Source organism: Ciconia boyciana, chromosome 6 (assembly GCF_034638445.1).
Source record: "Ciconia boyciana chromosome 6, ASM3463844v1, whole genome shotgun sequence".
Classification (NCBI taxonomy): domain Eukaryota; kingdom Metazoa; phylum Chordata; class Aves; order Ciconiiformes; family Ciconiidae; genus Ciconia; species Ciconia boyciana.
Window position 1 is genome coordinate 43,066,187 of NC_132939.1, and position 17,660 is coordinate 43,083,846.

At 36.7% G+C, this 17,660-nt stretch overlaps 1 protein-coding gene across 2 annotated transcripts in view; it reads right to left on the reverse strand.

Annotated features, from left to right (window-relative positions):
• Positions 1-17,660, reverse strand: part of BAZ1A (bromodomain adjacent to zinc finger domain 1A) — a 66,859-nt gene that overhangs the window by 14,641 nt on the left and 34,558 nt on the right. For both annotated transcript variants that reach the window (XM_072865322.1, XM_072865321.1), the window contains exons 10-21: positions 17,451-17,546; positions 15,409-15,547; positions 14,805-14,951; positions 11,729-11,824; positions 11,376-11,600; positions 10,555-10,720; positions 10,170-10,283; positions 8,852-8,976; positions 6,643-7,251; positions 3,625-3,788; positions 3,290-3,444; positions 746-894 (exon numbers count right to left, since the gene is read on the reverse strand). In XM_072865322.1, coding sequence (XP_072721423.1) covers positions 746-894; positions 3,290-3,444; positions 3,625-3,788; positions 6,643-7,251; positions 8,852-8,976; positions 10,170-10,283; positions 10,555-10,720; positions 11,376-11,600; positions 11,729-11,824; positions 14,805-14,951; positions 15,409-15,547; positions 17,451-17,546 — 2,185 coding nt within the window. The remainder of the gene's footprint in view (positions 1-745; positions 895-3,289; positions 3,445-3,624; positions 3,789-6,642; positions 7,252-8,851; positions 8,977-10,169; positions 10,284-10,554; positions 10,721-11,375; positions 11,601-11,728; positions 11,825-14,804; positions 14,952-15,408; positions 15,548-17,450; positions 17,547-17,660) is intronic.

Consider the following 17,660-nt stretch of genomic DNA (forward strand, 5'->3'; position numbering starts at 1 on the left):
GAAGGAATACATGTTAAAGTCAAGCTATAATAGTGCTTTGGTTCAAATTTTTCTTGCAACCTTTTATTTCCAAGTTTTACAGCATAAATGCAAAACCTGAGGATCTGAAAGTTTGCAATGTAATCTTCACTATGTTTCACTGTAAATATTCTGTTATTGCTGAACAAGGTGATCCAGATAAACCAGGCCTCTATTGCTTTCACAGAAACAGTGTAAAAATGTATGCTCCTTTTTATAACCTAAACACCACACAGAAGAAACTCATGGTATAGTTGCATGATTCATTGGCCTCAACAGTAATGCTGAATTACACAGTATTCCCCCAGAAAGCTCACTCATTTCTGCCTAAGGGTACAATTTGTCTCCCAATGCATCAGTGTAATTGTAGGGCCACATAAACAAAATCACTGAAATGATCCAGGTTAAATAGGCATGTATTTAAGAGTAAAATATGCTGTTAATTAATGCATGTAATTCAGGACATGCAGAATAATGAGAAAAATATTAATATTTCCTCATGATCTATGGCCTTGTAAACTGACAATCTAACATCTTTTAATTTTACAATGGTACATAGCAATAGGTTAGTTATTTGTTCTTTTCCCCAACATGTCCCTCTCAAGCATCCAGTCTTACAAAAGAAGCAGGTAGGTTTGGGGTGGGGTTTTTTTTGCGGTTTTGGGGTTGTTTGTTACAAAATCTTAAAAAAAATTAGAGACATACAGTTTCAATTCTGAAAGCTTACCAAGAGGTGCTTTGAGAAACCTGCGCTCAATTCCTTGTTCTATCTGAAGCAGTGCAGATGCCAAGTAGTGGACCACGTTATTAACTGGCTGAGGAGTACTTGTACTTGTTGATGCAGCACTTGGAGCTTCAGTTTTTAACCCAACAAGTCTAGGATAGAAATGTATTATATTCTTTTAAACATACTTTGAATTTAACACCATAGATAATTGTAGAGGTCTGTATCCACAGTAGATTTTCATTTTAACTTCCTTTACATGCATGGACTATGGACATGGACAGATATTGCACAGGTGTGATTAATTATCTCAGTTCTCAAGTTTGCTCAGTTCGTCTAGTTAATCTAGATAAATAATCTTTAGATAACAGTGTCATCTAAATTTCAAGAAATGTGGATGACAAATTTAAATACAATTATTGAGATTTCCAGAAGATTTGATGCAACATCCATCAGCTTGTTTATGAGGTATTTCTGTGAAGAGTATAGTCCCAATAATCCTTCAGTGAAAACCCTTCCAGTGGTGAGGCCTTTTAGAATACTTCCATCTGCAGAAGTTCAACTACATATATCCCCAAAATTAATAATATTTTTGAAAATAAGATAAATGAAATAAAACCAGAAAGTAATTTTAGAATGTTAAATCAAGAATTGTTAACTTGTATGTTCTCATCCTTGGAGGATTCTTCTAAAATACTAACTCTGCATGTAAGGAGAGGAAAAAAAAGGGGGGGGGGGGAGCTTTCCAATAAAACAGCCTTCTTTGACCGAAGACTAAGTAATCATTTCAAAGTGTAGTTAATCTTCCTGAACCACAAATATTAAGTACAGTGTAGGAGAACAACTCACACTAATGAAAATAAAATTCAATTTCTACTTGGGTTTATTAAAAAAAATAAAAATAACTAATTAAGACTGTCTGGATTCTGCTTTATTCTGGTGAATAAGCAATGCCTTTGGTTGTCCCTGTTCTTTTTTCACTCTTAAAAGCTATTCATTATATTTTGCAGTCACACACATTTTGAGAGCCTGAAAGCAAACAGAAAAAAGCTGCATAGTTATTTACATTTCATTAGTCAAACTCCAAGGTCTTAATGAGATGTCACTCGCTCTGAGGTGGATAAAAAGCCCAGCATCAAAAGCAATCTGTCACATGATTTCAGAATCCCATAGTCTCTGTTTTAATATGCAAGACTTTATCAGAGTAGACTTTATTCAGAAAGTTTGACTGAGTCAGTATTCAAATGGAAAAAAAAAAACGAAGCAACAAGCTTCTGCAGCTGATCTGAGAGTTGCCAATGGAGCAAGTGGCCAAGGTAACTGGAGACAGATAAATTTTAGCTTCTTAATTAAAACAGTGGAATATTTCTATGTTGTGGTTTTCAGGAAGCAAGTGTCTGTAAATGGTGTCATTCATGCAACTAGAGAACTCTGATCCAAAGGGCAGTCTTATAAGAAAATACTAATTCAGGACACTGAAATAAAAAGGGAGAAACCTTAAAGAACTTTAAATTCCTACATCCAACACAGCATTAAAAAGTCCACCCAGAAATAAAGCTTTCACAAAAGTCTAACTGAAGAAAACCTCACAGAATACATAAGCAAATGGTATGTTAGTACAATGATCGCCTTCAATGAATCTTTTTTTCCTGAAATATTTCAACATTCATATCCTACCAAGACATACAAATTTATATGTATTAAGTAAATTAAGGTAAATATTTATTTCTGAAAAGTATGTAACTTCTGAGAATTAAATATTTAGAAATCTTCACAGTTTCTATAGCCTCTCGTTTGATTTACAACAAACACTGATATAGAGTCCCACATCTGTCTCAAAGATTTGTTTAAAAACCAAACAAAAAACAACAAAACACTTGTACAGTTGAAACACGACATGATTTGAGGTTTCCTCTCTTTTACTGTGTTGCAGCTTGCTCTACAGAAGGATCATCATTCATAAAGTTATGAGATTTTATCTCTGTTTTGCTGCAGTGCTAAAAGGTTAATCCAGACCGTGGCCTGTTGCACTGATGGTTCTTACTGTGACTCATGAAGAGGTACAATGGCCAGTTCAACCAGCAATTTGTTACTATTATCATTTTCCCTTTTAAACACTCCCACTCTTTCCACAAAGTGTTGGGTTGTTTTTGTTGGGGTTTTTTTTTTGGTGTTGTGGTTTAAGGGGGGGTGCCTTATTTTTTTCCTCTGGAAAACAAAACAGAAATTGCCAGATGAACTTTTCTCTGCATTTTAAATGATTTTAAAATTAATTCATGTATTCCTTATTTGATAAGTAATGTTCACTTTGAGCAGTGTAATATCCAAATAGTAGAAGTTGTAAAAATTGATGTCTTAGTCTTATATAGTAATAGAACAGTGCCATTTAGAAAATATAAACCAATGCAAAAATCTCACATTTTACAACTCAAATCTTAAAATACCATTCCAAAGAATTTGAGGGTAAAAACAATTTGAAGGTTAAAAAACCAGAGCACTGCTATGAAACTCACAGGGAAGAGCCATTATTTAAACCATAGCTCTTACCTGTCTTTCGCAATAAACTTATCTTGATCATCAGTTTCCATTTCTTCAGATTCTTCATTCACAGTTTTAATTATACCATTTTCTTTGTTTTCATCATTCAGAAACTCATACCGCCCATGTTCTAAGGCTGCTCTCCAAGACTGTCTGTCTGTAACCTGAAGCAAACACACAAACTTGAAGTTTCTCAAGAATCAAAGGCCACAAACTTTTAATGCCAATAACCCTCTACACTTAATTTTGCTTTCAGTAAAACCCATAGCATGCAAGAGTTCTCATTTAAGCTACAGACTCGACGGCACCACCATGCTCCTAGGTATTCTACAATTCATAAATACCTTAATAGCTCCCAATGTTCCTTGGTAGATTCTGTCTTCAATGTCCAAAAGAAAGTCTCTAAGTCTCAGTTCAAGCTGCTTCTCTGCAGATACGTGAGATCCATCATGGGCATTCTGCATCCTTCCCCGTCCTGAAGAAGGTCTGATGTCACTTTGAGGTTTGTCTGCAAAAACACCAAGTAACTTCATGTTAGTGGACTTTAAGGAGCAAAGTAGCTGCTGGTGGGGGGAATAAAAGCAGTACAGGGCAGAACAAACTAAACACACAGGTTCAAAACTCCCTTCCTGTAGCAACAGTTGCCAACACCAACATCTCCATGCCAACTAAGGCATCCGATCCAGCCAAGCAGAGTATACTTTTAAGGGAAGACCTATAGATTAGCATCTGCTCATCCCAACACACAGGATAAGAAATTCCTGTCAATTTAAAAAGTCATTCTTTTGTCTTAAAATACTTTCTAAAGTAGTAGATCATCAACAACAACTCTCTGCTGTAAGTGCAAGGAGAAAAAAAAATACACCAAGAAAGAGAATAAAGTCACATTTCTAGTATTTTTCATATTTGATGGCCCTTACTTTACAGGAGAACTCCACAGTTTTCTTTCTTACATGGATCTTTATCATGGCAACATTTAAAACAAGCACATGCAAATGACAATCGCAAAAACTAACAGAACAAGATATAATCCCTTTTAAAAACCTAACTTTAAAACAAAACAAACAGATAAAGATAAGATGACACAGGCACAGACTAGACTGACTGTGTCCTCTAATTAAAGGCGGGGGGGGGGGAGAACAAAACAGCAAGATAATTTGTGAAAAAGAAGGGAAGAGCTGATGATAGGCTGTCAAGCAAAAACCTCTTATGAAGAGAACTGAAAATTCATGCAAAAGCTCAAAAGCGACAGGAAAGAGCTGAAAGTATGCCCAGATCCTAAATTAGTGCTTGCAAGTCTGCATAGGTGGCAAATGTTTCTGTTCACAGGATTTACCTTAAATCCTATGAGTGCAGTGGTGAGGAGGTATATGCAAGATCTTACAGGTATTTAATAAAAAATTACCATAAAGCTGTTGTTAAGGAAGTACAGGATGAATTTCTAAGACCCTCTCAATTGCAGAAACAATTCCCTGTAACTGAAAGTAACTATGCAAATATTCTCAAAACGTGTACCAGCATACTCTGATGTCTGGATGTGGGAAACGTCCTTTTTGGTTTAAAAGAAAAAGAAGAAGTGAGATCTTTTTTCTTGAGCAGCAATTGGCTTGCAAATAATTGATGAGAAAAACTTAACGGGTACTGGAATAAAATCAACTAATAGCACACATCAATTTTATTTCCGTGCTCTGTTGAGTGGGAATTGGAAAAGGTAGGAAGGGCAGTCTACAGCACAAGAGAACCACAGAGTAGTTCTCACTTGTCCTGCAAGTCATTTGAGTGAAGGCAACAGGGCAGCAGCTGGAGTCCACTGCAGTAAAGGTCCCTCCAAAGTGAGCTACATGGTCACTTATCACTGCTTATCACACAGAGGCGGTGGCATTGGTATTGAACCACTGCCTTTGAATCTTCTTGATCTCTATTAAAGTGACATTCAAAGCTGTCTTTTTTTTTTAAATCAATCTTATTCTACAATTCTAACATAGAAAGAGAAGAAAGACCTATGACTCTGGCAAATCAAGTTGCTTCACGGCAGAAGCAACACACAAAATACAGATAAAGGTGCAGCAACTAGGAAAATAAGGAACCACAAACACAAATACATCAGAAAATGATAGAGGTTTTTCTCACCAAAAACCACAAACATAGCCATAAGGCCTCCAAATAAAGCTTAATTACTATGTAGAAACTCTGTCCTGTGCTAGTTCCCACCACAAGAAATGGTAGATCAGTTATGGATTTAGTAGTATCTGACGTGTTCGCAGCATGTCCTGGCATACACACTCCAGTAAAACAGAACTCTGCTCTGCTCCAAATAATTCTCCCTTGCCCCAATACAGATACACCAAAATCCTCACAGTAATTTGACATTATTCAAAACAAAATGCAATTTCTTAACCGTTACCCTAGAGAGTTTCATTTTGGTAACATCCTCTACCTACCAACCCACCACAAACAAGCCAGCTGCAAGCTTGCGTATGCAGAATTTTATCAGTGATTGGAGCTAATGGCTTGTCAATAAATGGCAAAATACTTGGCTAGGAGAAAAGGGAAAAAACCCTAAATCCTAGGTCTAGGACGGTTTTAAGTACACTCCTATGCTTTGAAACCCATAAAAACAATACTGTTCTGCAGATGTCTCCTCCTCCTGTAACAAGCATCTGCCAAAAGAAGGAAAAGGAAAAAAAAAAATAGAAAAGAATAATATCACAGAATCCACTCACTGATGTTAAGCCACATAACCAACACAGCTACAGTGTTTTTTTCCTCCCAAAGCTTTTAGTATGACCCTGCAATACGCTGTCATTGCCTTGTTCACAATAGGCCAGTAAAGGTTTTTGAATAATATCATGCATTATAATGTTATGAAAGAACTTGTCCTACTCAACAAATCAAGGTAATAGTAATTGCCTCGCTTTGCAATGTTTCTGTCTCCAGTGTCGTATCTTATGCCTCCTTTCATCATAGTGGAAATGAGGACATCAGATGATCAATACTATGATTTACCTTTAGCAGATATTAATCTTTGGAAAAAGATTAACTGGGGAATAAAGCTCAAATTGCTTCCTGAAGATGTTTGTTTAAAAGCCGATCCCATTTTATTAAGCAGCGAAATAACAGAAAACTTATTTCTTTTTTTAGCATAAAACACCAGAAAAACACAACAAAGATCCATCGGGGGGGGGGGGGGGGGAGAAAAAAGAAAGGAAAAAACCAAACCTGTTTTCCATAGAGTGAAACAATGCTTAAGAATAATTCTTATTCCTTAGGGATTACAAATAAATGAGTATTAGAGGTTTCTAGAATATTATACAGAAATTACAGCTGTGGAAGCAAATTAAGATCAGGAACCTTTCATTTACCTGGAATATGGAATTTTTCCACAGGAAAACTGCTTAGTTGTTCATATATTCTACTTTTCTCTTGTAAAAGAGTTTCTTTTAAGGCACTCTCCCTATGTCCTCGGGAATTGAGAGCCTCTAGGAGTTGGTCCAGTTGTTCCCGAGAATTGTAAAAGCACCAACGGTTTGGTTTATATACTGGCCTTGGCACCTCTACAACAACACTGGTGTGTGAATCTTGGTCAATATTGGAGGTAGATTCAGAGGATTTCAAAGACTCTCCAGTTTTACTGAATACCTGAGGTTCATTTGTGCAAGACTGTACACTATTCTGAAAGGAAGATGTTCGAGGCAACAACATGTCTTCTGTGAGACCAGAATAGTCCTCTTCTATAAACAATCCAGGAACAGAGGGGAAAATCCAGTAGCGTCGGTACAGACGGTCACGACCTAACGGGGTGATATTTGTGCAGGCTGTTGCATTCTGAATCTTTTCTAACAGTTCCTTCTCTTTCTTTTGTTGCTCCTGTTTTAAAGCTTCCTCATCTTCAGCAGTAAGAGGTTCACTCTTTTCACAAGTGGTCTCTTCTTGTCTTGTAAATTCTTTATATCCATTTTGCCCTCTTCTTCCTAAAAGTTAAAGGAAGAAGAATGATAGCAAGACACTTATAAAGTCTTTCTTTAACCAAAAACTCAAGTAAAGAGCGGGTTTTGGTTCTGTCCCTTTCTGATTACCTAAACTTACACTGTCAAGGACCATCAGCTCAGCCAAGAAACAATACTAGTTTTATTAAAGAAAAATTCAAGTGATTAATCCCCTTCCCTCAATAAAGAGGAAGCCATCTTTAGTGTACTTTCACTTCGCAGAAACCAGACCAAGTCTCATTTACTGACATTGTCATTTTTAACACAATAAAAAAATAACCTAATTTTAAGAACTTAAAAGTATCTTATAATGATAAAGTAAAATTCTAGCAATTTCATTATTGAATACAAACTATGTTTTGGGCTTAATTTATCATACTCAAAATGATCAGCTTAAACCCCCCAAAGACCTCAAGCAAAACCAGAATCCCTGTATAAGAGCTTTTATTGCAAACTCACTACATTACTTTATCCATTTTTTAAAATATATATACACTACTATTTTTTCCCCTCAATTTGTACCAGCTGAAAATACTCCAGTTCACATCTTAGTTTACCAAAGAATCAGGTCCTGATAGTCATCTAGAAAAGTACATCTTGTAATTAACACATGCAATGGTGAAAGATGCTGTCAGCACTCAATTTCTACCAATTTCCAGTGTGACCTTCAGTTTCTCCAATTGTAGAAGTTAAACAACACTTGTTTGCCCTCCGGGCACAAAGTTTCAAACATGGGCATTCAAACTTGAAATTCTGTTTAAGACCTCATTGTTTTGCCATCATAAAGCTGTAATAAACATGCAAACCTGTATTACTGAATGACTCAGAATTTCTCTCCCAGGTACTGTTAGAACTATAGAAGTTTGCAACCTTAAGTCCACAATGATCCAGGACTTGCACTGGCACAGATGCTAGCACAAAGCCTTCACGGGAGAAAGATACAGATGCTCTAGCAGCCCAAAGCCATCAACACAATTCATCCTCCTGTGGCGATATCTATGTTTAGTTACAAATAGCAGGCTGTGCCATTTACTGCACCACAGCTCCTACTCCTACTAGCACATTGCCGAGGAAATTAAATCTGGGGATATGTCTGGTTGCATTCTTGTATAGAAGGCATGCTGCTTCATTAACAAAGGCAAACTAAACCCAACCACTCAATACAACATTTTCTTTTAAAATACCTGTTGTTTTTGCAGCTTCCTAATAAAAAGAATCAAAACCACATCATACCCTATTAGATGAGACTCCCACAACTCTCTCTCTGAGTACACTACTCATAACAGCCTGGGGGTTTTTTTGACAAAAGAGGAATCCAGACAGCAAGTATGGAAGACAAGAAGAAACAGGATCGTGAAAGAACGTACAGCTGACCACTAGAACTACATCAGGCCAGCTCAATGCACTTAATAGCCCATTATTTTAATGTTTGGGTGGTGGTTTGTTTTTTTTTTCCTTTAAAAATTTACAGGAAAGAATGATACTTCATAAAAATTTACTACAGAACCCAAGAACTTCCCGGGTGCATGCATGCGTGTGTGTGTGCATACATGCACACAAGTGAACAAATACATTATAGCGTTACCTCTTCCTCGTTTTTTGCTTGGTCCCAGCTCTTCTTCATCCTCTGTCACTGTGTCCATGTCTTGCTCTTTACGTTCAATTTCTTTGCTCTCTGTACTAGTATCAAGGTCTTCCCGTTCCTCCTCCCTAACACAGCAAAATAAACAAAAGGTGACTAACTGACCAACCACGTATTAAAAGCTGGATGGAATGAAAAAAATACACAACAGAATATAGCTTCTTCAACACAAACAGTATTTTCCTCTCAGAAGTACTTAAGCTAGTAAGAGACCTATAATACTTTTTAAAAATAAACTTTAAGTCATAGAATATATTAAAACCCAGAAGAAACCCACTGAACCGTAAATGGAAAATTCCATATTGAAGACTAAAACCTGCTCTTTGGTATTCACTCTCTCATTTGAAGAGCATTATAATAAATCAGATCCTTTTTGGAGACATCTCAGTGTAGTTCTACTGACCTGAATTATTTTTTTCATGACTAAAAAAATGTTTCCTCATCAAAATGTATACAGTTTTATAAAGTGCTTATTACACATTTTTCCCTCATCTAGCAAATATAATTAAAAACCTACGGAACTACATGCAACCATTACAGGATAACATTTATTTTATTATTTTTTCTCAATTATAGTTTCAAAAGTGTAGCACAAATCTGTCTTTGGCCCATGCTCACCTTTTGCAAGCAGATTTATTTAACTAACTCCCTTCCTCAAGCAGGTAAAGATATAATGTTGTATATACACTTTGCTTTTTTTCTGGAATCATATACAGCTGCATGTGCATGAATCTTACCACCTGAAACCATACAGTTTTATTAATAGAACAAAAAAACCTTGATTTTATGGAAGTCACCTGGGATAGCACAGCATTTTTTTAAAAAATGCTATTAAATTTGATTCATAAACTGTTATGTGAGGTCAGTATTATCTAGCTCAGATCAGACCAATTCCTCAAATTAGAAAACAGACTAGAATGGTCTATGATGAAGATATTCATAGATACGAAATCAATGCAAGACAAAAAGTAATGCAAAAAAACCCCAACCAAATTAGCTTTTGCAAGTTTCTCTTGTCAGTAGGTAGAACTGTCAAGCTTTCAATAGAATTAGGAGTATAATAAAAGTTGATTTTAAAAATATCACTTTCATAAAGGAATTCTAGAACACTAGGAAGAAAAATAAAATCAACATTAAGGGCTATATACTTAAAATATACCTTTGTACATGATCAAGTCAATGAAAACTACATCTGTAAGATCTGGCCACATAACTGAAAAGAGCTCTATCATATCTATCACAATAATACCATGTATCATACCCAACAGATACTTCTACAGCAGGATTTCTTTGTTCCTCTTCCTTCAGCTTTTCTTGTTTCTCTTTCATTTTTAACTCTTGTTCTTTTAACCTTTCTTCCTTCCTCTTACGTATCCTAATAGTAAGGAGAATGTAGAAAACCAGTTGCAATTAATCTAGTATCTGATCTGGCCACGTCTTTTTTCTTTTATGCTACAGCATCATCTAAAAAATAACAGTAACATGGGAAAGCACAATGCTTAGCACAATTAAGTTTGACTTCTGTCTAGGGTCTCAAGAAACCAGCATAAAACACAAACACTACTATTGTTTCTCACATGCCTTTTGCAATCAAGGAATTAATGATTTGTAGCAACAAAATTTAGCTTTCCATATCCTAGTTTTACCTTGCTGCTGCTGCCTCTCGTTCTTTGCGATGCTGTTCTGCCTTTAATTCTCTGAACTCCTGTTTTGCCTGTCGTAACACATCAACAGAGTCCTCAATGAAATCCCGAGTGGAGACGAGAGTCAGAAGTTTCCCACAGAGGGCATGAAGGATCTTCATCTTTTCTCCTAATAAAATTCAGACCAATGTTTACATTTCATTACACAACTGATAGATAAAACCTTACTCTTACACACTCCACACTGAAGATTGGTTCTAACTTGAGAAAAAGTGAACGGTCAAACATTTGTAGTGCACCAGCTGCACTTGCAAAGAGGCATTTCCTGAAATAACAGCTTTGCTCAGAGATGCGAGCCTTTATTAACAACTTTTAACACCGAAAGAAGAACTAAAATGCAATATCATCTTCAAAACGGAGATAAAAGAACAGTGGATAATAATTTTTTTCTCCATTTCTAAATAACAAACAAAAGACCCAAACCAGAACAGCAATAAAAAGTAGGGGCTGAATCAAACGCTCAGATGCTTCTCGCAGAGAGATCCCCTTCTGCAAGTAAAACTAACTTTTTTTAATGATATCTAAAAAAACCTACTCAGAAGTAATGAGACTGCCTAGCTCTGCAATCTCTGATCTGGTGGGACCTGCGTGTGGGGGTCAAAGCATAGAAGGTGGACATTGGTCTAGCTGACCTCCAGAGGTCCTTTCTAACCTAAATTATTCTATGATACAGTGAATTTTGACCTTATTGATGTGAAGCAGTTACAAAACCGATCACTTGATGAGCCATCTAATCATCTCTAATATTTATTGTCTTTTATTACCTGGCAACAAATCATACACTGAGGTACTTGAAAGTTTCTTCAAGAGACCAGGATTACTTAATCTCAGCTCCATGCAAGCATCATCAGTAGCATCAAACCCTCCTCGTTTCTGGTAACGGTATTTTGCATTGGCTGATGTTACATCAGCGCCTGATGCTAGAATGTGAAGTCTGAGAATCTCAGAAAGAGTGCAGCTATCAAGATCCAAGTTTTTCAAATTGCAGCCTACAGTTGAGAAGAATGAACAGTTATTTTATATAGATATTTAAATTTATATAAATATAAAAAATGTGCTTTAAAATACAGAGCAAAATAAGAACAGTAACAAAACAAGAAGTGAAACCCACACATACCCTGATGTAACTGGGGCCATGCAGCTGCCAAAGTTGCAACTGCAGACAGTGCAGATTTTGTGGGGTCTGCATCTTCATCCAAAGCCTCTGTTAAATCTTTAAGGAAATAAACACTTTATTCTAGTGCAAATTAAAACTTATACTGTGGAGGGGAGTAAAGCAAGCCGTTTTTTTTAAAGTTGCAGACAAAGCAAAAAGAGGGCTGATATTTACAAAAGCATCAATGTATTCAAAACTCAATTCAACATCCAAATTAAAATTTACATAGCTTTAAATGCAACTAAGAATCCAACTAAAAGCTAAGGACATGCACCACATGCTATATGCTGTTCTCCCTATATATAAGCTGTTAAAGCAACCACAATGCACGAAACATGCACAATGGCAACGTAAAAGGCAACAAAAACAAATCCATAAACACACTTGAAAGCAAAAACAAGTAACAATGCAAGAACACCTGTATTTCATTCCCTCACATGAACTGTTATTTCCTATCATTATTTTGTTTTTAGGAAAGACCATCCAAACTAATCACATATTTTGATACTGGTTATCACTATTCACTGTATACTTTTAACCTGTAACTTAGATACAGCCTTGCTGTTCTGCACAAATACAATTACTAAGGCATTACAAAGAAACCATGTTTCACCGAACCAAGCATCTGCACTTAATAAGGAGCATCACACATTAGCAAACTGACTAGGAAAGCAGGGCAGTGAAAGGGAGAAACAGCAAAATTCCAGTTTCTTAGACAAAAGTTTCCTTAGCACTTACAGGTATTTCTCCAGAGGGTTGGCAGATTTTTTTCAGTGTTGTATGCTGTTTCAAAAATTTCACTTTATTCAAGTCCAAATCATTAAGCAGTTAAAGTCACCAAGTCAATAAAGAGCCACAAATCCAAACTAAGACTACATAAAAAGCAATCCACAACAGAGTCTTGTATGATGATTGATATTGTTTGAAAACCGTCACCCAGACATTGCAAAATTAACCTCTGCACCTCCCCTCTCACTGTATATGTGTAACAGGGCTTGAGAAAGTACTGTACACACCAAAACCCCACACCCATGGTGTTTTCTGTTGCAGAAATACTGCCTGTACAGAATTTAAGTGAGCAAACATGACTGCTACTAGTTTGGTTAGTCAGGATTACAAAGCTGAGAACATGTAATTCTTTTATGAGAAAGAAGATGTCTGAACAAGAGTGACAAGAAATGGAAGTTCAAAGGCAAGTAAAAGAATAGATAAAATGCCCTGCCCACAGCTCTGCTGAACTAGAAGTGAAACAGCAGATTTTTACAATTACCAGCCCCATATAGTCAAATTAAAATATGAAAGTTACATGAAATTTTTTCTGATCAGTCCTATGAATAATAAAGAATCTAATCAACTATTCTATGATTACCTGATAATGGAATCCTTGTGCTTATATTGCCCAAGCAATGCTCTCCGTAGTTAAAAGATACAGTTTAATTGCTAAATTCAACAGTTATTAAAATACAGCCTGAATTTGTTAACACTGTACCAAATCTGTAACTTTGTTCAATTAACAAGAGCAGCCTCTATTGCTGAAGATAGTGCCCATGTTTATATAAAGACATTTTATAGACTGGACATAAATCTTAAGCATGAGAATATGCACAGTCTTCAATGGAGGAATTAAAGGAACCTTCCTGTACCTCATGCATCTGTCTTATGGGGGAACCACAGGATTCACTTGACCTCAAATAGGGAGTGCTCGTATGTTCCTATCTACCTCTAATGAAAAAAAGACTAGCAGGAAGGGTCAAAGCTTCTCCTTTAACTAGTCAGCAAATTTGGCAGTCCATAAACACAGGACATACCGGACAACAGCAGTGTGGCAACAGTTGCCTTCCCTCTCCACCAAGCAGGGCAGAAGGCAAAAGAATTGGGAGAAGTCTTAGACCTCAGATTCAAAACACAGAGGGTATATGCAACAGTAACATCTAAAAAATATTTTCAAGGTTCCCAGTCTGATGCTTCGTTCTACCTTCTCAGTTACACCAACATATTGGTTTGAGAGACCATCACTAGGTACTTGATGAGCATAACAAAGTAGTCAGATCAGTTCCCTGATCCACAGCAAGGCTTCATAAATAGCTGAGCTGAAAAAAAAAAGGGGGGGGGGGGGGGAGGGGAAGCACCTTGCAAGGGCATTAAAAACCAAAACTGTGCAAAGGGGATATAGAGAACACTTTAAGTTTATGTTATTGAGAAACCCTTTGCAAAGCACTCTGCGTAGCATCAGTAAGATCTTACAGGTAGAGCGGTCTGCAGAATGAGGCTTAGAGCATTCACAGACCATGGACCAAATTGCTAAGCTGCCTGAACACAGAATAGAAACAGACTACTAAGGATGAAGACACATATATAATGTCCCTGACCACATAAATTTGGAACAAAGCCTGCACTCCTTCTGAGCAGTGGTTAGTGTATACCAAATACCTCTGAAAACGTGGGCAACTTCAGCCTTAGAGTGAAGCCAAAGGCCAAGTGACTGCGAGATCCTTTACTGGAAAAACAGAGACATGGTAGTACTAGGAGTTGTGGATGCATACTTCTAAGTCTTAAGGACAACGAATATTGAATTCTCCATTATAGTTATGCTGGGAAGCTTTAGTTTTTAATCTAGTTAGGTCCATAATTTTTTTTCTTTATAGCTACAGATAAAGACCTTTGAGAAGATTTAGGAAAATGCCTTGTTTCCTGACCCTCAGGAGAAACATCTAACAGTGCTGAAGGAAGAGGAGGAAGGTGAAGAGAAGTTTCCCTCACCTCCAAAACACAAGCAGTGCTGTTAAAAGCTTATTATGCTTTGCTGGATACAATCGTAGTAACAATGAGCTTGCTTTTTCTCTATTGCCCCCAGACCCCACCCTCCATGCCCAGTTTAAAGCTTTAGTTTCAGATAAAAGAGAAAAAACAAGTCCATTCACATACAATATCCACGCATAATAAGACAAGGTTAAACAAAGGAATGCCATAAATCATGCAGTTTAAAGTTAATTCCAGTGGAATTTCAGTTTTTCAGCAGTAAAATTAAGGATCTGACCTTTGGTCTCAGCATCAGCTATTTGATCTTTGGCCACTTCCTCTTCCTCTTCGGCCATTGCCTGAAAGATGGCAGTCAGGAAGAAAAACAGCAATTCACATAGTGGGCCTTCAGTGTCATTTCCTACAAGAGCTTCCTCTAAAACTTCTGTGAATAAAGTTTAAGAAGCGTCACTTTTGCCACAAAGTTGGAAAATGGTTATGTACTGAAGAATGAAAACATTTTTTTTTCCCCTCAGGTATGATAATCAAGTTACTTTTCCATAATTTACTGCAAATATTCTTAAGGTGATGGTGTCAGAAAGAGTGCTGATAAAACAACATTATTTTCTTAATATATAGCTGCAAGAGTAAAGTACAAGTAGACATTTTAATAAGTAGATTAACAGCTTCTACACTGAAGTTAATTTTGATTTTATAAACGCTGTAGAAGTTGACTGTGAAGAGAAAACTGGATTGATATGCATGTGTAAGAACTGACATATTAAACCTGCACATAAAATTTTGTAGCACTGGTACTTGGGTGCACTTAAGATGTTTGGTTGTTTGGTAGGAGAAGGGACACCACAAAACTGGGGCACCTTGCCATATAAACGACAACTTGCCTAAAGTCACTCCTTCAGGAAATTCATCTTGAAGATCAAAAAGTTCCCCAAAAGCATATAAAAACTCCAAAACCATCAGAGCATCACCAAAGATCTCAGGAGGAAGTCTTGTCTTCACTGGCATTGGAACAGGAAGTTCCTGCAATCCAAATGGGACAACTTAATATTGTATTTGGTTTCTGCAGAGTACACAAGTGATTAAAACCAAACAGACTATGATTCTAATGAGTATATCTGTTGGGTTTCTTTATACTTTACTAAAAATAGTTCTGCAAGACACACAATTATCATGGTAACATCTGTGGTAGTACTAACTTTAACAACCGAACAGCATGCAACTTGGACATAAATCTTTGGAGATAAAATTTTATTCATGTTCATGAAGTTGAATGATTTTGTATCTTTGTTTAAAGGAACTCAAATCCACTACAAGTTAAGAACACTGGCTGTCAAGATTTTTCCTTTAAACCTTTATTATTTCACAAGAGTTTTGAATTTAAGTTTTCTGGAACCGTCCAGACAAGCAAAAATAAACATATTCTTAACAAGTTACTCATTATTGCTTGCAAAGACAAGCAAACAAAAACCCAACACATTCACATAAAAACACACCCATCTAATACTAGGATATGCAAGATCATGTCTAATGACTGAGTGTTCTGGTATTTGGGTTTTTGCATTGGTAAGGCAGTTATGATAGCTGAAGACATTTTAAAGCGAGCTGATGCAATCGTGTAACAAGACCACTTAACAGAGACACCACCTCCAAATAACAGATGACAGCGTCTAACACTAAATTTTACTTTCAAATTAATATCTTCATGTAACTCTTCAAGAGTTGTCTTCACTTAATGTTTCTTAGCAGATAGAGTCAAAAAATCTCCAGAAGAATGGCTCCTTTCCACAAAGGTGGTAGTTCACAAACATTAACAAGAAGAATGCCAAGTACTATGCTTTCAGAAGAACACAGTAAGGCATTTCTTACATTTCCTGAGAAGGGAATTTTTTTGAAGAGCAGGCTATGGGTAGATCTTTCTTCTTGCTTCCTCACCTGAACTCATCTTTATTCATATTCTTGTCAATTTTCACTCTAGTGATGATACTACTTTCCCACCCCTCCCTTTCTCTTTTCCAATTAAAACATAGCAGTATAGTTTTGCACAGCTTCCTCTCAGTTTGACAATGCTCTTCCCTTTCTTCAGTTTGTTCTCCCTTTCTATACAGAGCTAAGCGTTTTCACTCTCATCTTCAAGGGCCTATACAGCTCTCCTTGCAAATATATTCAGTTCTCACGTTCCTCCCAACCAGTGCTACCACTTCGTTTAACATTCTCCTCTATTCTCACTTGTTCTCTTTGCGCTTCTGTCACGTTTCCCTGTGTGTCTCAAATAAACCCCTGTCCTTGTGTTTCTGACAATTTTGCCTCCTTTCACTATTCCCTGCCAAAATTAATCATAATAAAGTGTACATAAATGTATAACACTAGACAATCTTCTGTTATGTACAGCAACACTATATTCTCATTTAGAACATTAAGTTCTTTGGGAGGTAAATTCTTGTTACTTTCTATAGGTTTCCAGGATCATCCAGAAAGATGCTCGTTAAGCAAGGATACTGCTAGTTTAAATCAAAAGAATGCCACAGGGAGTAACAAGCTAATGCCCCTTCTACCTTTTGCAGCCAAAAATTTGGTTTCTTCATTAATCAAATCCTTTAAGTAACTCAGGTTTATTCCAGGTGAGCTCATGTGTATTTAACAGAAAAGTCAGGTATACTCAATACCCTCCACTCAGTAAGATCAGCACTTTAAAAATACATCTGTTCCACATTAAGACTGAGAACAGCCTGTAAAAGTTTCTCTGGAGAGTGAAAATGCAGATGCAGATGATCCTATTAGGATCGCGACTGGGAAATATTACATGGCTGCAGGTAATTCACAACCTCTAGCATTCAGATCAGATCTAGGTCTGCCTCTGCATTAGGGAATCTAGCTTGGGGACCCTGTAAAGTACGAGCTTGGGCTATTCCAAATTGAGTCATACCTTAAGATCATCACACTCCATATCTTCTCTAGGCTTACTCCACTGTTTCAGGTATTCCACATATTTTCGTTTTTCTTCACGCAGCTTCTCTCTTTCCTGAAAGAGAGAGTCACACAATTGTATATAAAATATGGTCAGATCACCCTATTGTAGTTTCTAGAACTGCACCACTTACTATTTCAATCACACTGAAAAATAAAACTAAAACAT